Source organism: Sinocyclocheilus grahami, unplaced genomic scaffold (assembly GCF_001515645.1).
Source record: "Sinocyclocheilus grahami isolate Dianchi unplaced genomic scaffold, SAMN03320097.WGS_v1.1 scaffold713.1, whole genome shotgun sequence".
In the NCBI taxonomy this organism is placed as follows: Eukaryota; Metazoa; Chordata; class Actinopteri; order Cypriniformes; family Cyprinidae; genus Sinocyclocheilus; species Sinocyclocheilus grahami.
The window spans coordinates 161711-184145 of NW_015505892.1; the positions used below are offsets into that span (position 1 = coordinate 161711).

At 35.4% G+C, this 22435-nt stretch overlaps 1 protein-coding gene across 11 annotated transcripts in view; it reads left to right on the forward strand.

The window, feature by feature from the left end:
• Positions 1-8657: 8657 nt before the first annotated feature.
• The window catches only part of ccdc9b (coiled-coil domain containing 9B), a 47326-nt gene continuing 33548 nt past the window's right edge, over positions 8658-22435 (forward strand). For 2 of the 11 annotated variants that reach the window (XM_016244274.1, XM_016244281.1), the window contains exons 1-2: positions 9984-10111; positions 11873-11952. In XM_016244274.1, the coding sequence (XP_016099760.1) occupies positions 11881-11952 (72 nt within the window). In that variant the 5' untranslated portion in view covers positions 9984-10111; positions 11873-11880. The other 9 variants (XM_016244283.1, XM_016244285.1, XM_016244275.1 and 6 more) reach the window with 8 other exon arrangements.

Below are 22435 nucleotides of genomic sequence, written 5' to 3' on the forward strand. Positions count from 1 at the left end.
GTCAGCACTACACCTGCTCCTATTATGAACTTCAGGTTTATTTTTAAAAAATCTTGCCGTTTCCAAAAGACTCGCAGTGCAGCATACTTGCTCGCTCATTTTTTACATTCAATGTATGCCTAAAAATGTTTTCGATACTCATTTGATTCTGCTATTTTTAAATACTTGTTTACAATGTTTTGTGCATTGTTTTCTGATGTTAAACGTTTTAAAATTACAGTTCACAATACTATACATACATGCATATATATATATATATATATATATATATATCCCACATTGCTTGTTTTGTGTAGGTATGGTTTCTAAGAGTAAGATCATACAATGAGACAATCAACTACTGAATAAACTACTTTAATTTCATATAATTTCATCATTTAATTTCCTTTATATGTTGTTCAGTTTTGTGAGATACAGGGTATTTCACCTTTATGAGAAAGCACAAATATATACAAATGCACAAAAAGCAGGTATCTCAGTGTACTTTAATATAAAGCCTGAATCTCTTTTGTAAAAGCCTGCATGCACATGCTTAGTGTTGATGAGATGGCCGGTCATGCAGCAAAACACTATAGTTTCCCCTCGAGCTACGGGTGTGGTTTACGCTGAATGTTTCAGGTGTGGCCGTACAAACACAGGCATAATTTGCTGCACATTAATGCAACCCAAAGTCACACACTGACATTCTATGCTGAACTAAACCACCTATCCAGAAAACACGTTTAACAGTTTCTTCCCACAGGCAGTATCTCTTTATATATGGAGATTTGCACTTTGGCTTCATTAGTTACACGCTTTATTCTGATGCTCTGTTGTTTTATATACTGTATATATTGCCAACCCAGATAGCACAGGTACGTCTGCAAGATGTCTGTTAAAGATCGCTTCATCTGGAAAGCATCTGTTGTGTACAAACATCTGACAGACGTCTTTAAGATGCAGAGGTGTAAAGTATTTGAGTAAAGGTAATTAATTACTGTGCTTGAGTTTCTTTTAGGATACTCTGTAGTTTGACTGAGTATCAAAGATATTAGCAACTTTTACTCTCTACTTCACTACATTTTTGAATGAGTATCTGTACTCTTTACTCCACTACATTTGTAATGAGTGTTGCAGTTACACATTACATTTTGCATGGCACCTTGCTTTTTCTGAAGCAGTTCATTTCTGCTACAAAAGAAGTGTTAGCGCGAACTACAGGGCACTGAAAGTACTATATCTTGTGTGTTTTGCCCTTACTCGTCCAAACTTGTCAACAAGGCTACTTTACATGAATGTGAGTTCCTTAGCAAAGCAGTTGTGAATCACAGGTGTTTTATGTATGAGATGAGGACATGACTGCAGCCGGCAATCCAGTGCAAGAGGGCTTTGACTTTTTCATTTTACTTAACATTATTTTATTTATCCGTTACTGAAGAGTAGTGATGTTCGGTTCTTGAACGAATCGTTCTTTTGAGCCGGTTGTCAGGAAGTAACCGGTTGAGCCGGGCTGTGTATCCGAAATCGCCCCCTATACCCTCATTCACTATTCCCTACATTAGGTCACTAATTCAGTTCACTAGAAGGAGTGAATGAAAACGAGTAGTGAATTCGGACACTGAGTGCACCGGAAGGAATGCCGCTTTTGCATAGTTTGAGCTTGCGGTTTATTAATCATTTGAAACTAGCAAACTAGCAGCTCCAGTAGTAAGATTAAAGGATTTATCTTGAACTCTGTCACGGAAATTATGTATAAACCCTAATCAAACAATTTAATAATCAATTTACAATGAATTTATACCCTTGTTGTACATTATGCTGTACGCCATGGATGAGCGCTTTGGAAAAATGAACGGATTGATTATTCAGCTGCAAGCGAGATGCGGGAATTCATTCGGCGCGTGACTCTCACAGTGCATTATGGGCATTCTCTAGCCGTTGAGCGTGCATCAGTTGTACACTCGTTTTTGCAGTGCATTGTGGGATTGAATGAGCGCACTCGAGAACGTCCACTATGCCGTGGCGAAGCTTGCCGAGGATTGCCGAAGATTCTGATGAGTGAGTTGAGGATGCTGTGCAAGCCTGAGGCGCGTACTGGAAATATGCTTATGACTGTTATTAATTTACATTTTATTAAAACCTGACAAAACCTTTCTGTGGAGTGATGTAAATAAATTTTACCATAGTTTATTGTGCATGCATATTATATTTAAAGTTGATTAAGCGAAATCAAGGAGTTTATAAGACTGGTTTATTCATTCTTTATAGTGTAGACATGTAGAACATGTTTGTGCATCAATGTCTGTAATGTGTGCTGTAGGTGTGAAACTTTTAGGAATCTTATCCAAGTTGTAGGCTTGTCAATATTGGTCAGTCAGTCGTATCTGAGGATCCACTGTGACCACAAACTCCATTAACTTAAGTGAATTATATGGCAATAAATAGCAATATGCTTTCATACAAATAACTTTATTTTTGAATGTTTCAATATGTGTTGACACACATGACTTATTTGAATTTTTCATTGATACAACATGGCACCGAGTTGTTAGAAAATATATATATTTTTTTTTAATTATAATATATGAAACACAGAATGACATTAATATACTACATGCCAGGGAGCAAGAAAATAATGTATCTTTTAAAAAGATTCAGTTTTTACAGCTTTCTTATTGGAAGAGTCAGAAATCAAATACATATACAGTTTTAACTCTTCCAGAAAAAGGTTAAAGAAAGGCTTACACTTACAATATTTACATTTGTGTACAAAATATTTGGCGAGAAACAAAATGAGATTGAGTAAATAAAAACATTTTTAAAAACAAGATTGTTCTCTTTCAAAATGTGTACAAACCCGATTCCAAAAAAAGTTGGGACACTGTACAAATTGTGAATAAAAACAGAATGCAATGATGTGGAAGTTTCAAATTTCAATATTTTATTCAGAATACAACATGGATGACATATCAAATGTTTAAACGAATCTTCAGTTTGGAGACCACAGAAGGAGCCATTTACATCAAAATCCTCAGAAATAAACCTTTGTAAAAAACATTTTGTGGGATAGCACCGATGTATCATTTTATAAGACACTTCTTTTATCTTATTGTACAAAAATAATTTTTGAGGCAAAACCCACACTCTAGCCCAGTTAATTTCACCTTGTTAGAAAAGAAATGCGTAGAGATGTTATTGCTTGATGACGTCAGGAACCGATAAATCGGCTTTTTGAACCGGTTCAATTTTGCAATTTTGAGGTGTTCAGTTATATTTTGGTTTTAGAACATAAACGTGATTGCTCTCCTCACAAATGAACTCTCTCTTGTTTTTGTTACATGTTCTTTGTTTTAAAGTAATTCAAAGATTAATCATGTAATTGAGTTTTTCAGAAAAATAGGGGTTTTGAAAACAAAGTAAAATATCTTACTGTTCTAAATGAAGGGTTTTGTTAAATTGTTTTGTTATATCTATTTTAAAGTCAACCCAAAATGAAATAGAAAAAGGGCAATAGAAAAATAAATGTACAATATCTTCAATTGATATGTTACAAACTGTACATTTTTCACAATCACTATGAATATATCTGCTATCATTTAGAGGATAACACCTGTGAATAATTTTGTAATGCATTTCTTTTACTTTATTAGAAATAGCATATTTGTATGGTAATGTCCAAATGCGATGCCAAGATATACAATGAGGTTTAAGCCATTTGGATTTACACGGAGGATTGGATCCGACATTTACAAAAACGGTTGTATTATTAATATTTACATCTAAGAATTTGGTTAAGAATCAAGATTATTGTGCCACTGGAACAGCCTTAATTACTTTGTTAAATTCTTTTTAATTTACCAAAAAAAAACATATTATGAAAGAAAATTAGGGTAAGTGTATAATTGCCCATTCTTGTCAATAAGCTGGTTTACAATTAATATGTTATGCCAAACCCAATTTTTATTTCTTGTAATTATGAGTGATATTACCACTGTTCCACCGGTAACACTTTAGAATAAGATTCATTAGTCAATATGTCCTAAGCATGAACAATACTTCTACAGCATTTATTAATCTTAGCTAATGTTAATTTCAACATTTACTAATGCATTATTAAAATCAAAAGTTGTGCTTGTTAACATTAGTTAATGCAGTGTGAATTAACATGAACTAACAACGAACGACTGTATTTTCATTAACTAACATTAACAAAGATAAATAAATACTGTAATAAATGTATTGTCCATTGTTTGTTCATGTTAGTTAATATATTCACTAATTACATTAACTAATGGAACCTTATTGTAAAGTGTTACCGGAGCAGTTATACCAGTTATATAAGGACACGGCAACAAAAAATAAATAAATAAGCCTCCAAGTTTTTCAAATAAATAACATGGGACAGTACTGAAATTGTTAAAAAGTTTTTTAAGCCAATTAATTTTAAACATTTGGTTGAAAGTCGTAAAATGAAGAACATTTAACCCATGTTAATTTCAACATTTACTAATGCATTATTAAAATCAAAAGTTGTGCTTGTTAACATTAGTTAATGCAGTGTGAATTAACATGAACTAACAACGAACGACTGTATTTTCATTAACTAACATTAACAAAGATAAATAAATACTGTAATAAATGTATTGTCCATTGTTTGTTCATGTTAGTTAAAACATTAACTAGGAAACCCTAATGAACACAATTTTTCATTAATTATGAAAGAAAATTAGGGTAAGTGTATAATTGCCCATTCTTGTCAATAAGCTGGTTTACAATTAATATGTTATGCCAAACCCAATTTTTATTTCTTGTAATTATGAGTGATATTACCACTGTTCCACCGGTAACACTTTAGAATAAGATTCATTAGTCAATATGTCCTAAGCATGAACAATACTTCTACAGCATTTATTAATCTTAGCTAATGTTAATTTCAACATTTACTAATGCATTATTAAAATCAAAAGTTGTGCTTGTTAACATTAGTTAATGCAGTGTGAATTAACATGAACTAACAACGAACGACTGTATTTTCATTAACTAACATTAACAAAGATAAATAAATACTGTAATAAATGTATTGTCCATTGTTTGTTCATGTTAGTTAATATATTCACTAATTACATTAACTAATGGAACCTTATTGTAAAGTGTTACCGGAGCAGTTATACCAGTTATATAAGGACACGGCAACAAAAAATAAATAAATAAGCCTCCAAGTTTTTCAAATAAATAACATGGGACAGTACTGAAATTGTTAAAAAGTTTTTTAAGCCAATTAATTTTAAACATTTGGTTGAAAGTCGTAAAATGAAGAACATTTAACCCACCATCAGATAGTTTATTAACAAGGACACTTTTTTGTTTTATGCGGTTATACGGAGAGCTTTTGTACAGCTACATTAAAACAGATGAAACCGGAAGCCTCGCACGTTTTAAAGGAGTAGTTCACTTCCAGAATAAAAACTTCCTGATCATTTCCTCACCCCCATGCCATCCAAGATGTTCATGTCTCTCTGTCTTCAGTCCAGGGGCGGATTTAGTGATTTGGGGGCCCCAGAATACAGGAATGGGGCCCTATACAATTTCACACATCTACAACCTTGAGGTTTCTTTCACTGTTGCTCGCTGCTGCACGACCGTGTCCCATAGATGTCTCTATTCTTTTAGATTTGTCATGTACATGTTATAAATAAAGGATTTCTTTAATGTTGTAAATCCCTTGTTCACATTTAAACAGGTTATAATAGTATTAGAGGAGGTTGGACACTAGGTGGTGCTTTGGGGTAATTTTCACTGTGCAATTGTCTACACAAGGCAAGGCTGTCTAATTCTAAACTTTAAAATATACATTTATTTTTATTTATTTTAATTGCACATTTAAATTCAACTGAAGGAAATTATAAATGTACATGCTTAAGGATTATTTCAACCAAACATGAAGTGTGGCTGTGTGGAAAGGGACTGTGCATGGTCTTTCTTGGGTCTTTCACACAAACGAGTGAGCGCCATTTAAAAAAATTAAAATAGGCCCTATATAATATGCACTGTTGCTTAGTATTCAAATTATAGCTTCAGATGCATGATATGTGTAGGGCCCTATGAAATCCGTTTTATTTTTCCCAAATTAGCTTAATCTTTTTTTCCGTTTTAATTGATCTGAATTCAGTTTTTTTTCTTCTTTTTTCTGGATGATTATATTAAATTTTAACAAAAAACATGTCTAAGGCCCTATATAATATGCACTGTTGCTTAGTATTCAAATTATAGCTTCAGATGCATGATATGTGTAGGGCCCTATGAAATCCGTTTTATTTTTCCCAAATTAGCTTAAGTTTAATTTTAATCTTTTTTTCCGTTTTAATTTATCTGAATTCAGTTTTTTTTCTTCTTTTTTCTGGATGATTATATACAATTTTAACAAAAAACATGTCTAATTAATTAAAATCATGAAACTTGTTTATTTTAACAGCAATTTAGGCCTATTAAAAGTTTAACAAAAATTACATTCTTAGGGCCCAAATTCTGCGCTTTTTTTTCTATATTCCATTTTAATGGTTTAATCAAAAACATATCTAATTAATTGAATTCATAAAAACAACTTAATTTATTAATTTGTATACAATAATAAGGCCCTATACAATTTTTATTTTATTTACTTTTTTTTTTTTTTAATTCTGTGTTGTGTATTTTCTTTTTTCTGGTAATCAAATGAAGGCGAAATCTTTCATTCCAGTGAAAATTAAACAAACCCTTTAATTTTTATACATTCAAAATGCTACACAACAGAAGTTTACTGTGTAACGAGCAATTCGTCAAATATTGAATGAATAAATCAAACACAATTCAGTACACTTCAATCAAAACGCGATATGGACTAGTGTATGTGAATATTAAAGATGCATTGGGGAAGTCGTGGCCTAATGGTTAGAGAGTCGGACTCAAAGGTTGTGGGTTCGAGTCTCGTACCGGCAGGGATTGTAGGTGGGGGGAGTGAATGTACAGCGCTCTCTCCCACCTTCAATACCACGACTGAGGGGCCCTTGAGCACGTCACTGAACCCCCAACTGCTCCCCAGGTGCCGCAGCATAAATGGCTGCCCACTGCTCCGGGTGTGTGTTCACGGTGTGTGTGCGCACTTTGGATGGGTTAAATGCAGAGCACTAATTCCGAGTATGGGTCACCATACTTGGCCACATGTCACATCACGGTTATTAAATGGCAAAAATACTATTTAGCTACTACAGACGACAACCACGAGCGTTGCGCATGCTTAAATAGCAAACTAGCATACGAAACGCGCGTCTGCGCCGTTCATTCCGTCTCATTCGGCGTTACTGTTACACAGTAAATTCCATTTTTATTACTAGATTCCGGGATTCCTTCCCCATTTTCTACATCACCCTATTTTTGCTAAGAAGCACGTTCAACGCGGACGCATAGATGGTTGTCGTGATAATGAACACCACAGACTTGTGCGTCTGCACTGAACGCGCATCTCGCATATAAAAAGCATTTTAGGGGGCCCTTGGCTTTTGGGGGCCCAAGGCGGTCGCCTACCATTGCCTAATAAGTCCGCCTCTGCTTCAGTCGCAAAGAAATGAAGGTTTTTGAGGAAAACATTCCAGGATTTTTCTCCATATAATGGACTTCAATGGGGACCAATGGGCTGAATGTCCAAATCACAGTTTCAGTGCAGCTTCAAAGAGCTCGACACGATCCCAGCCGAGGAATAAGACTCTTATCTAGCGTCATTTTCTTTTAAAAAAAAGATAGATATATCGATCTAGATATTTTTAGATATATTTTACATTTTAGTCCAGGTAGTGCGAGACCAGCATTTGTGGTTAAAAACTATATATGTGTTTATTTCTGTTTTTATTTATTTTTTAAATAAATAAATACATTTATTTATTAAAAAGAGCATTTTTGAAGCCTAAAGTAGGCGGAGTCAGCCGTCGCCATCTTGGCAGTGCGTCACCGCGCGTCACTCCCGGATAATCGAAAATGGGCAAAGAGGCGGGAGCAGGTTGCTAAAGCCACGCCCACCTAGCTCGACGGTGGTGACAGCAGCGGCAATCCACCTGTCACTCAAGTGGCCACGCCCTTAATTATGCAGAACTTTAAGGCTTAATATAATTTAAACTGATGAGTTATAAAAAAAATCCCCCCCCCTCGGAATTGTCATGAAGGGCAAAATTAGCTATATAGACCAAAATCATTTTTTGAAACAGGCTGTAAACATGTTTTTTTCTGCTGTAAAGTTGGGCATTTTAACATGGGGAGTCTATGGGACTGACTCTCTTTTGCAGTCAGCCTCTAGCGGCCAGTAGATGAATTACAGCTCGATGAAAAAATTATTATTATTTTTTTTTTTTGCTCTATTTAGTGAAAACTCACATACAAATTGACAATAAAAGCAAAAATGTCAATAAATTCAAAAAGACAATGATTGTAAAAAATAATGAAAATTAAGGAAGAAAAAAAAAACTAATAATAAATAAATCAACAAAAAAATATGAGCTATATACAGAGGGGTATTGAGAACAAATCCACATCTCTAACTACAAAATAAGCGCAAAGGTCCTTAAAAAGGATGAAGTTTCAAGGCTTTACAACAATCGGTCACGTGGTTTCGCGCGTTTTGTGGCGCCAAATCCAGCTCGGTGACGTCAGCCGCTCAGGCCTCAGTTCAGTCTGCTAGTCAAGAAGTTGTGTTTTTACCTGTTTTTATACAGTCTACGGGTTTTACCTGGTCGGCAGGTAAGCAGATCGACTCACACCCACGAGTACTGGTTTATCTGCTTCAGTTTATCTCGTTTTGGTCATCGTTTGTATCTTCTAATGTCTGAACTGCCATAAAAACATTGACCGGCTACAACCGTGTTTGCGAAGCTAGCGTTACAGCGCAAAGCAGATTCACTGATTTATAACTTATAAGCAAGAAATTAAACCACGTCTCAGATATTTTAAAATACAGTGGCTTTTTTTGAGCAGTGAGAAAAATTTGAATCGATGTAGAATAGTTAAAACCCTGCTGAGGAGACTAATGTGGTAAACTAACTTAAGCTGGTTTATGTTTGTTTGTTTGTTTGTTTATTGCTAGTCTAGCTGATGGATTTCCTAGTTATTAGTGTGATAAACAAATATGATATTGTAGGTTAAGCAGCCAGGAAAAGACACTTGATACTGAGGCATTGCTGCTTTACCATTGTATTTTGATTTATTCATATTTAATACTGACACTGTATTTTAAATACAATTGAATTACCATGGTATATTTATCAAATACAAGCACTACATGTATGAATATACTGTGTCTGTCTGCTCAAGTTTTTTTTGCTTGTAATCAAGTTTATTCCTTTTGATATGCAACAAAAGCACGTTTTGCCAGTCTATATATAGATTTTAAAGGGGTCATATGATGTGATTTCAAGTGTTCCTTTCTCTTTGGAGTGTTACAAGCTGATTGTGCATAGATAAGATCCCTGAAGCTGCAAAGACTAAAGTCTCAAAACCAAAGAGATATTCTTTATCAAAGTTAAGACTCTGCCACGCCCCCTAAAACGGCTCGTTCTAACACGCCCCCACATATCTACCTCACTATGTGGAAATATTAGCATAATGCGCCCAAATGTGCACGCAAAGAAAGAAGGCGTGGTTTCAGTAACCACAGTTAGTGTTGAAGCAGCATGTCAGGGAGACGCTGTGTGTTTCTAGGCGAAAGCAAAAGCACTTTATTTGGCCTTCCGGAAGTAGATGCATTTAGGAATCTTTAAGATCACTTACAACAGAACAGCAATGCATTTTATGGACGACCGTTTCGTGAACCTAGGAGAGGAGGTCATTCTGACTTTGCTATGACAATCTGGCATCAACAAAAAAATATGAGCTATATACAGAGGGGTATTGAGAACAAATCCACATCTCTAACTACAAAATAAGCGCAAAGGTCCTTAAAAAGGATGAAGTTTCAAGGCTTTACAACAATCGGTCACGTGGTTTCGCGCGTTTTGTGGCGCCAAATCCAGCTCGGTGACGTCAGCCGCTCAGGCCTCAGTTCAGTCTGCTAGTCAAGAAGTTGTGTTTTTACCTGTTTTTATACAGTCTACGGGTTTTACCTGGTCGGCAGGTAAGCAGATCGACTCACACCCACGAGTACTGGTTTATCTGCTTCAGTTTATCTCGTTTTGGTCATCGTTTATATCTTCTAATGTCTGAACTGCTATAAAAACATTGACCGGCTACAACCGTGTTTGCGAAGCTAGCGTTACAGCGCAAAGCAGATTCACTGATTTATAACTTATAAGCAAGAAATTAAACCACGTCTCAGATATTTTAAAATACAGTGGCTTTTTTTGAGCAGTGAGAAAAGTTTGAATCGATGTAGAATAGTTAAAACCCTGCTGAGGAGACTAATGTGGTAAACTAACTTAAGCTGGTTTATGTTTGTTTGTTTATTGCTAGTCTAGCTGATGGATTTCCTAGTTATTAGTGTGATAAACAAATATGATATTGTAGGTTAAGCAGCCAGGAAAAGACACTTGATACTGAGGCATTGCTGCTTTACCATTGTATTTTGATTTATTCATATTTAATACTGACACTGTATTTTAAATACAATTGAATTACCATGGTATATTTATCAAATACAAGCACTACATGTATGAAGTTAAAAAGAACAGCGTTTATTTAAAATACAAATATTTTCTAACAATGATCATGTGACACTGAAGACTGGAGTAATGATGCTGAAAATACAGTTTTGATCACAGAAATAAATTACAGTTTAAAGTATATTAAAGTAGAAAACCGTCATTTTAAATTGCAATAATATTTCACAATATTACAGTTTTTTTCTGTATTTCTAATCAAATAAATGCAGCCCTGATGAGCAGAAGTGACTTCTTTAACTGTCACCCGTCCCCTCTGTGGGACGCTTAAGTTTACTTCACTATATTACAATTAAATCCTAATCTAAGCATGACAAACTATATATCGTTGGAAAGGTCTAAGACTCCTAAATAATTTTTTACTAAAACATTGGTAAAATATCTATGTAGGACAAGTAATAGATTAATTTATGACAAGAGTGCACCTCAAAAATCTACATCATAACAGGAGTTCTGACCTTTGTCAAAAAAAGTCATCTTTGTTGCCTTTTTCTCGATCACACTTTAGAAATCATCAGAAATTATATATCAATTGAAAACTTTAAATCTCAAAATTCATCCTTTGAAACCCATTTTAAAATCAAACATTGCATTACCATGAAAATGGTACATCAATATCATGTTACAAAATGTTTTCGTTCATGAATTATAAAAATGTGTCACCCGTCCCCTCTGTGGGACGCTTAAGTTTACTTCACTATATTACAATTAAATTCTAATCTAAGCATGACAAACTATATATTGTTGGAAAGGTCTAAGACTCCTAAATAATTTTTTACTAAAACATTGGTAAAATATCTATGTAGGACAAGTAATAGATTAATTTATGACAAGAGTGCACCTCAAAAATCTACATCATAACAGGAGTTCTGACCTTTGTCAAAAAAAGTCATCTTTGTTGCCTTTTTCTCGATCACACTTTAGAAATCATCAGAAATTATATATCAATTGAAAACTTTAAATCTCAAAATTCATCCTTTGAAACCCATTTTAAAATCAAACATTGCATTACCATGAAAATGGTACATCAATATCATGTTACAAAATGTTTTCGTTCATGAATTATAAAAATGTTAGTTTGGATAGTGCACTTCCACGTCTGTGTTCAAAAATGTGAGTGACAGTTAAAGGGTTAAAAAACATTACAAATCTTACTGATCCCAAACTTTTGCACTGCAGTGTATACACACACACACATGAATCGTCGATGTTTCTTACAGGAATCATCATGCAACACCAGGAGCATCACATCATGTTCATGGACTTCTGTGAGGACAGACACTGTCTGCTGGAGGACGATGTGAGTATTTCAGATGCTTTTTCTTGTTCAGAGCCATTCAGTGCATCAACAGATTCAGACGGTAAAGTCATCTTGATTCATGTATCCAGATCTTTGATTATTAGTATGATTTGCTTCACATTCTGACCCAGAACTGCCCAGTTAAACGGGTGGAGACCGTCTGATTTACTTTTTATGCTTACTTGTATTTATTTATCAGAAGTATTTATCTAAAGCGACTCATAAGTGAGGAAAATCACAGGCAATTTGTCATAATAAGAGCCAATAATATTTACAGTATATAATATTGGCTATATATTATATTTAACGTTTTTAACTTAATATTTAAATAATTCAACAACAAAGTATGTACACGGTTCAATTCTACATTTTAATCAGCCCTAATTCAATAATGCGTTTTCATCAACCCTGTACTGTTGATTTAAAATTATATAAATATGAATAAGTTATGAAAAGTGTAATTTTTGGGCAAACTATTCCTTTAAATACACTAGTGAGAGTGAAAGATTTTTGTCAGCCAAACCTAAAATATTTATTTGAATGTATTTACAGTGGGTACGGAAAGTATTCAGACCCCCTTAAATTTCTCACTCTTTGTTATATTGCAGCCATTTGCTAAAATCATTTGTTAATTTTTTTTCCTCATTAATGTACACACAGCACCCCATATTGACAGAAAAACACAGAATTGTTGACGAGTTTTTAATTTAATATTTCGTTTCACGGTTCTCTGATGTGGGTTAATGATATGCTCGGCAACAACTGAATTATTTCATCTTTTTGTTTTTCAGAAAATATTTAATTAATTTTTTTCTTTATTATTTATTTAAATTTTTATCCTTTGATTAATCATTCACGTTTCATCACCCCTGTCCTATGGGTTTGAAACAGCGGGCATTTTTAAATTAATATTTCAATAACGGCACCTTTGCAAGTTCACTGTAAATGACGAGCCGGTAAACAAATTATATATTTTTTTAAAGAAAGTGTTTAATTTAGAATTTATTATTTGTTTATTTATTTAGCATTTTTATGATTTAATCAATTCTTTTTTTAGAAATTCATTATTTGTTCTATGTTTATTTATTTTATTTAGCATTTTTATGATTTAATCAATTATTTTTTAGAAAGTGTTTAATTTATATTTTTTTTAGTTGTATTTATTTATTTACTATTTATCATTTTTATAATTTAATCTTTTTAGAAATTTAATTTTATTATAATGTATGATTTTCATTTATTTAGCCTTTTTATGATGTAATAATCTTTTCAACTCCTGCTTCAACCCTGTCCTATTAATAATTTAATAATAATAGTAATTTATGCATTTAGCAGACGCTTTTATCCAAAGCGACTTACAGTGCATTCAGGCTATACCTTTTTTACCAGTATGTGTGTTCCCTGGGAATGGAACCCACGACCTTTTGCGCTGCTAACGCAATGCTCTACCACTGAGCCACCCACTTAAGCAACAACGTGAGTGTGAGTCAATTTCGGATGAACTATTCCTTTAAATTGACTATTGAGAGTGTGAAAGGGAGGTTTTCAAAAGGTTCACTGAGCCAAATGCACCCATAGTTGAGGAAACACTCTTGAATTCAAAATTTCATTCTTGAAACATTTTGAAAATCCTGTACTGAGAGTCATGAAATGAATGGATGTGATTTGTGGAGTTTTTCAGGGGTATGACCGCAGACGTGGGTGGGGGAGTGAGGGGTAATTTTAACTATGAGCGAGAGCTTAAGAGAGAGCGAGAGAGAGAGAGGCTGCGCCGTACGGGTGAGCGGCGGGATCCGTTAGCAGGGCTTTTCTTTGCGTTCGGGGATCTTGGCTCGCAGCCCAGCTGGCGTTTTTTGTAATCAAGGCATGATTCGGGACTCCATGCGCTTCTTCCCCGAGCCGCGTCGGCTGCCTGCCGTTTGGAAGGATCCCAGATTTCCCTGCTGACATGAACAGAGCTGTGAGTGCCACTGTTTCTCATTCTTCCACTAGCTTTTTCTCACTCCCACTCTTTTGTACACATCTTTGCTCTTCTCTGGATCCCGCTCGTTCCTTTTTCAGCAGTCTGGATGAGGATGGTAGCTGCAACTAAGCTTGCCGTCAGATGTGCGTTTGTCTTACGCTCCCCAGAAGAACGAGGCCTGGGTTTGGGCACGAGAGCGTCTGTCAGCTGACAGTTAGAGCCGTTGTGTTGAGTTATTTGACATGTGATCCGAAATTAATCCCAGTTCTCCACACACTGACTCGGCTTGCCAGATTTATAGCATTATTTTACATTTGTGGGAGGAAATGTACCATATCTGTCTAGTTCTGATGCATCAAATTTATATTTTTAATGCAAAAACATCATTAGTTCTGATTAAATCTATCTTCTATGAGTAGTTGAGTGCGGTGTTACATGCATCTAATACTATTTTAAACATTTCTCCAAATTATTACTGGGGCTCGACAAACACTACCACTGCTGTTCATACGGGACTGTTTGTTCTGATCATTCTCAAATGTAGAGATTCAAATATCACATAGATGTAAGCATGCACTCTTTTTTTGACTTGAGACAATAAGAAAACCCCCAATTATCCTAGAAACACCCTAGCAACAGCACTTTTTTTCAGTTTTACATTCTTATGATTTCAGCAATTTTCAGTGTTATATTTTTACTGTTTTAATTGATCAAATATGTAGTTTTATTTAGCATTTTTATGATTTAATCAATTATTTTTTAGAAAGTGTTTAATTTATATTTTTTTTAGTTGTATTTATTTATTTACTATTTATCATTTTTATAATTTAATCTTTTTAGCAATTAAATTTTATTATAATGTATGATTTTCATTTATTTAGCCTTTTTATGATGTAATAATCTTTTCAACTCCTGCTTCAACCCTGTCCTATTAATAATTTAATAATAATAGTAATTTATGCATTTAGCAGACGCTTTTATCCAAAGCGACTTACAGTGCATTCAGGCTATACCTTTTTTACCAGTATGTGTGTTCCCTGGGAATGGAACCCACGACCTTTTGCGCTGCTAACGCAATGCTCTACCACTGAGCCACCCACTTAAGCAACAACGTGAGTGTGAGTCAATTTCGGATGAACTATTCCTTTAAATTGACTATTGAGAGTGTGAAAGGGAGGTTTTCAAAAGGTTCACTGAGCCAAATGCACCCATAGTTGAGGAAACACTCTTGAATTCAAAATTTCATTCTTGAAACATTTTGAAAATCCTGTACTGAGAGTCATGAAATGAATGGATGTGATTTGTGGAGTTTTTCAGGGGTATGACCGCAGACGTGGGTGGGGGAGTGAGGGGTAATTTTAACTATGAGCGAGAGCTTAAGAGAGAGCGAGAGAGAGAGAGGCTGCGCCGTACGGGTGAGCGGCGGGATCCGTTAGCAGGGCTTTTCTTTGCGTTCGGGGATCTTGGCTCGCAGCCCAGCTGGCGTTTTTTGTAATCAAGGCATGATTCGGGACTCCATGCGCTTCTTCCCCGAGCCGCGTCGGCTGCCTGCCGTTTGGAAGGATCCCAGATTTCCCTGCTGACATGAACAGAGCTGTGAGTGCCACTGTTTCTCATTCTTCCACTAGCTTTTTCTCACTCCCACTCTTTTGTACACATCTTTGCTCTTCTCTGGATCCCGCTCGTTCCTTTTTCAGCAGTCTGGATGAGGATGGTAGCTGCAACTAAGCTGGCCATCAGACTCGCGCTTGTCTTACGCCCCAGAAGAACAAGGCCTCGGTATAGGCACGAGAGCTGATAGTTAGAGCCGCTGTGTTGGGCTTTTTGACATGTGATCCGTACGGATGAGTGGGAAGCGCAGAAAGCAGCCGCTGGAATGTTCCCTGTCCTTTTGCAGCATTGATGATTCACGCTGGCTCGTATTGCGCTGGATTTTCCTCTGTGTGTTTGTACCTCTGCGAGGTTTGTTTTGGTCCCCTGACAACCGAAGTCTCTGTGAGTTCTTTGCGCACTTCCCTTCAAAACATAATCGCTGAAAATGTTCTTTAAAGGAATCGTTCAGCCGAGTCCATTTAATCCTATGTGACTCTTTTTCTTACGTTGAACACAAAAAGAGATTTTGTAGAATGCTTAAAGGAATAGTTCACTCAAAAATGGAAATTTGCTGACAATTTACTCACTCTCAGGCCATCCGAGATTAGGATGAGTTTGTTTATTCATCAGATTTGGAGAAATGTAGCACTGCATCAGTGTCTCAGCAATGGATGCTCTGCAGTGAATGGGTGCCGTCAGAATGAGAGTCCAAACAGCTGATAAAAACATCACAATAATCCACAGCACTCCAGTCCATCAGTTAACATCTGGAGAAGACAAACGCTGAAACAAATCCATCATTAAGACGTTTCTAACTAAAATAATCCATAATAACGCTTCCTCCAGTGAAAAAGTGGTCTGGTCTGAATCAGGAGAGAAATCTGCAGAGATCAAGCACCGTTTACAAGCCAAAACAGCTCTAAACAAATATGTGGCTGGATTTTGATGTGAAAGACAACAGGAGATGGACTTTTTCACTGGAGACATGACGTGTGGATTATGGACTCGTATTTTAGCTAGAAGCAACGGTTTGAAGTTTTAAAAAAAAAATGTCTTGATGGATTAGTTTCAGCTTTTGTCTTCTCCAGATGTTAACTGATGGACTGGAGTGCTGTGGATTATTGTGATGTTTTTATCAGCTGTTTGGACTCTCATTCTGACGGCACCCATTCACTGCAGAGCATCCATTGCTGAGACACTGATGCAATGCTACATTTCTCCAAATCTGATGAAGAAACAAACTCATCCTAATCGTAGATGGCCTGAGGGTGAGCACATTTTCAGCAAATTTTCATTTTGGCCGAACTCTTCATTTAAGTCTTGTTATGCATAGTTAAGATGCAATTATAATTCTACCCTACACTATATATTCCAAGTCTTCTGAAGTGATAGGAATGTACTGATGTTTAAGTGGTTATTCACTAAAAAAATCCCTTTTGCTGTAGCTCTTAAATGTCATCTGCAGTTGGACTTGATGAAATATGTCACATTTTCAGCAAATAATGACTTATATTTTAGAGATCAATCACACGGCTTCAAGATGGGGCTTTTATGTCAATTTGTGCAGCTTTTCTGTAAAAAAAAAATCACCATCCACTTCCACATTTTTTGCTTTCATGTTTCACAGAGGAAAGAAAGTCAAATGGGTTTGAAACAGCATGAGCGAGTAAATGATGACTGGTTGTTTATTATGGTCGGCACCCACAATAAAGTGGTTTTTAGGAAAATCCCTTTTGCTGTAGCTCTTAAATGTCATCTGCAATTGGACTTGATGAAATATGTCACATTTTCAGCAAATAATGACTTATATTTTAGAGATCAATCACATGGCTTCAAGATGGGGCTTTTATGTCAATTTGTGCAGCTTTTCTGTAAAAAAAAAATCACCATCCACTTCCACATTTTTTGCTTTCATGTTTCACAGAGGAAAGAAAGTCAAATGGGTTTGAAACAGCATGAGCGAGTAAATGATGACTGGTTGTTTATTATGGTCGGCACCCACAATAAAGTGGTTTTTAGCCACATTTGAATTATTAGTCTGCATGTTTTTTCCCAGGCATCTTGGTCCGGTCCCACATATGTCAATATGGTTCAGTGTGCTTAGTGAAACAGGAATGCTGGGAACCTTAACAAAGTTAAGATGTTTGGTGTCATCTGAAGCAGGCCTTATTCTGCTGATACCACTCAGACTCCCTTAAAAATCACATTGCAATGAATGTGAATGTTCATTTATTTTACTTGGATAAGGTAAGAATTTTTCTAGCACCAAACATTTAGTTTTTATGTCCTAACAGCCTCTGCTTTGATTCGGCAAACTCTCTCTATTTCTGTTTGTCACACAAAGTCGAGCTGCTGAATAATGAGTGGGTGTTACTATGTAATTATATGCGGTAATATGTTAATGAGCTCATGGTTGTGATGTCACAACCATGGAAATTTCTGAAGGAGATGTTTTTGCAGTTTAGTTTCAATAAATGATCTGTATCTGTGGTGGAGAATCACATTTTGATTGGAGAAATTAACTCTAAAAAAAGTCTAAAAGAGCAACAAAACTCCTGCTTACAGATATTTAGAGAAAATAGTGGAAAAAATGCTGATGCGCATATGAATGACAGCAAAAACATTAACAAAATTGATGAATTTATACCAACACATATTTTCTTATTTTGCACTCAGAATTCGAAAACAGAGCATGCACAATTGAAATAATTACTTTCCATATTGTTTTGCAGGCTTGTAGCTCGTCCATTGTGTGCTGTCACTTTAAATGCATGCAAACACTCAGTCGCAGCCGCTGCATGTGTTTCAGTGTTGAGTCATTGTATTTTACAGAGAATCTCTTCACATGAAGTGACCGCAGGGAACAGCAGCTTTAATTTCCTCTGCTTTGGACAGAAGAGGTCAAATATCAGTCTGAGAGGTGGATTTTAGCTAATAGTGATTATTTATTAAATATTTCTTGTAATGCTGTGGTTTGGCCTTAAATACAGAGTTAGACAGTTAGAATAGGAGCTCGACCCTCAGTTGCACAGTAAAATGTGACTAAATGGTCCTTTTGGTGACGTAACTTTGAGCACTAGTAGTAGAGATGCTTGTTTTAACAACCCATAATATATCTTTTGTGTTTTGTTAGAGGATGCCATCCGTGAGTCTGTGATCTGCAGCAGTATAAAAAATTAGCATGATAAAGTTTTTCATATCAGTCGATAATTATCACGATACATTTTTATATCTTTATTTCTTTGAAGTTTACATGCAGATTTTTGCTCCTAAGTGAAAGTAGTAGAAACCAGACTGTTAATTGTGGTTTTAAACTACTCTTATATTGTCAGAACATGACAAACATGTTTGTTTTTTTTCTCATGTTTTTCCTTAACAAAATAAGTAGGCCTATCTTAATAGAAACATTAATTTCTTCGTTTCGGCATTGCTATTGTTTCAAATCCTGAAGCAGGTTTGTGTTCCTGACTTTGATGACGAGTATCTTCAGCACAGTTTGCAGTGCAGGCTTCACTATTAATAACAGTACATTTTTTGTCTCTTAGAAATGCACATTTGACAGTAGCCTGAGTTGCAGACGTACATTTATGTTCATTATCAAAAACAGTAACATCTGTAAAAATTGTAACAACCTAATTTTTATACAGTATGGTGAAATTGAATTATTCTGACTGTTTTGAGTTTGATTAAAATTAACCATTGGTCTTCCATAGTAGCATACATTTAGATCATGATAACCACAGTTAAAACCTCAATACCATGGTAAAAATATAACTATAGGGTTTCTAGGTATTTGTATGAAAAACAGTAGTCTAAATAAATTTATAAACACTAGCTTAATCACAAAAAATATTGTAATTATATTCCATTACTCCTTTAATACAATTAAAGCATGTCTACATTAAAATATAATAAAATTTGACACGAATATCCCACATTTCTGCCACAATACCATGGTGCAGTTAGTATTACTGCAGTAAATCCATGGTAAATGACAGTGATTTGTAGATTGAGAAGCTTCTGACTAGAGCTGTCGCTGTGAGGGAATTTCCCTTGCGGTAATTTTGAGTGGCTCAATAGCGCGGTATGCGGTATTACCGCCATATATATAATTTGTGTGTGTATGTTACGATATAACTAACGAGGTCATATTCAGAAGACAATGAAACCGAAACCAAATAGCGTTGAAACAGGAAGTGAAGTAAACAGAAGAGAATGACAAAATAACGGTCCACATAACAGAACATAAACCTGACAATAAGATCGTTAGGCTAGTTGTAATCTGATTTTCTAATCTGACTGGACAAGATACTTTCTGTTGATATTTCCACCTGCGAGCGTTCTAGACGGCTGTCAGGCAGTGCAGTTACAGTGATGCGCCACAAGGTGGTGGGAAGGGACCGTCATTCAACTACACGTTCAAAAACGCTGATTCATTCATTCAAAGAGATGTAATGAAACACGCTGTTGAAATCATTGTAACTTTGAGCGCCACTTTAGAAGGCTCTGCTGACCAGCTATGCGTCGATGCTAAGACAGAGATTTCGCTTTCCTTGGACATGACAACCTATTTTCACAAATATATATGACTCTGCCTGGAGGACAGACGCAAGTAATCGCACGCGCTCAGTCGATCTCTCTCATTCACTGTCTGTTTAGGCTTGTTAAGTGCAAATCTACGGAGCCTCTGTACAAATCAGCATGGTACACATTGTTATCATTACTAACTTGTTTAATATTCAGTTCACATGCATGAAGTGTAAAACGAGAAGGGCATAACCTTACGAAAAAAGAAAACAAGCAAAAATCGCGACATTGCGGTTATCGCGACAGCCCTACTTCTGACTGTAACGTTGCGCACAGTGTCTCTCCTGTTTCATCAGACTCTAAACTAGTTTAAAGTCATTTGTGTTGTTCGTGAATTCAGTCACTTCACACTGGATCTCACAGCACTGTTTAGTGTCGTGTGACCGAGACTCATCAGCGAGTTAGTGTTCATTTTGTCAGATATTTTTTTATTTAGTCTTAGTGTTTAGTCAAATATAGCTTTTAGTTTTTATCATATTTAGTCAACTTGGCCTGTTTTAGTTTTAGTCAAGTTTAGACTTGTGCCGGTATTCGGTAATGCGATATATCACGGTAATGAATATGCACGATATTGTTATCGTGGGCACTTCTAAATACCGTGAATAATTATATATTACAAATTATTCTGAATTTAATGGATTTTAAGAATACTTTTCCCATCAACTGGTCAAAATGCACAACAGATTTGTGTATTTGCTATAATGTTCATCACAGCGCCAAATACTTAAATATTTAGACTTAATAGGCTATTTATTTTCAATCTTTTTTTACATTCTAAGCTGGACTACAACATGCCCTAGATATTGTTTGAAAGTGTTTTGATTCTTTATTGTTCGGTCACACTTTACATTAGGGCTTCATTAGTTAACATTAGTTAATTCATTAGTTAACATAAACTGCCAATGAAAAATTCTTCTGAACATTCATTGATCTTAGGTATTCCAATATTTAATAACACGCTGTTAAAATCGAAAGTTGCAACTGTGTTATTTAATGAGCTAACATGAACTAAGACTTGTATTTTTTAACTAAGATTAATAACTTCTATAGCAAATGTAGCTATTGCTCATTGTTAATATTAATGCATTAACTAATGTTAACTAATGAGGTCTTATTGTAAAGGGTTATTTTGCACTTTAATCGGTGTAAATCTTTTAACTTTTCTGTATTGCTTTATTGCATTTAAATGTTCAGTTATTTTTTGTTATAAGAAAAACGTTATTAAACCTGTTATACTGTATTATGACAGCACTTTTTTTTAAAACAAAATTTCAATATCGTGATAATACCGTATACCGTGATAAAAGCATTAGCAATTAATCGCAACATGAAAATCTGATACCGGCATATCCCTAGTCAAGTTCTAGTCGACTAAATGTCTGAGCATTTTAGTCTAGTTTTAATTTGCCACTGAAGACCCGAGCGCTTCAAATGAGTAGCGCCGTTTCATTCTGCTTTTGGCACATAAACATTATATCGAATGTTTGTCGAACTCTTGTTATTGTTTTATCGAGAAATTATATCTCGATGATTATCGTTATTGTTTTGTCACCCAGCCCTAGTTTGCAGGGATAAAAGCATTTTCAACCTCGAGGAATCTCTGTTTTGAGCTGAGAACTAACTCTATTCTCTCTCAAATCTCTGCAAGCCTCTTCAGATCTAAATTTACGTGTGGGAGTTGCACTGGCCTGGAGTCAGTCAGGTTATCGCACCGTAACGCTGCCGCAGGCGCTCCAGCTTTCATTTTCTCAAATAATCCACAGATACCGAGAGATCTTGATGTTCAGGTCGATGCCTGGTTTTAATGACATATAGTGAATAGGATGCTGTGCTAAACGTTTCTCTTCAGCTGTGCAGGGAAGTGTCCGTTCCCCCGGCGCGTCCAGCATGAGCCCTTTTGCCAGCTCTGCAGCCATTTAAAGAAGCTGCTGCAGTTTGGCGTGCTGTGAATGTGCTGCTGCGTCACACATGCAGGCCGAGCTTCAGAAGGAAAGCAGTTCTGTCGTAAGCAGCAAGGCCAAAATATGTGCCTAATGCATTTAAGCTGGTATTTAAAAATGATTGTGATGGTAGAAATGCATTCATTTGTATATTTAGGGCCTTCTGAAATCTGCTTTATTTTTTTCACAAATTTTAATTTGTATTTTTATTATTTATTTTCCAGTTTAAATTTTTCTGGTTTCCTTTTTTTTTTTTTTTACATTTTCCTGGTTTGTGTGTATTTAAATTTTCTTATTATTATAAATTTTTCTGGATCCCACTTTCTTCTGTTTTAATTTTCCTGTTATTTTATAGACATTTATGTCAAATTAAAGCATCTTTATTTCATTAGATTTGCTT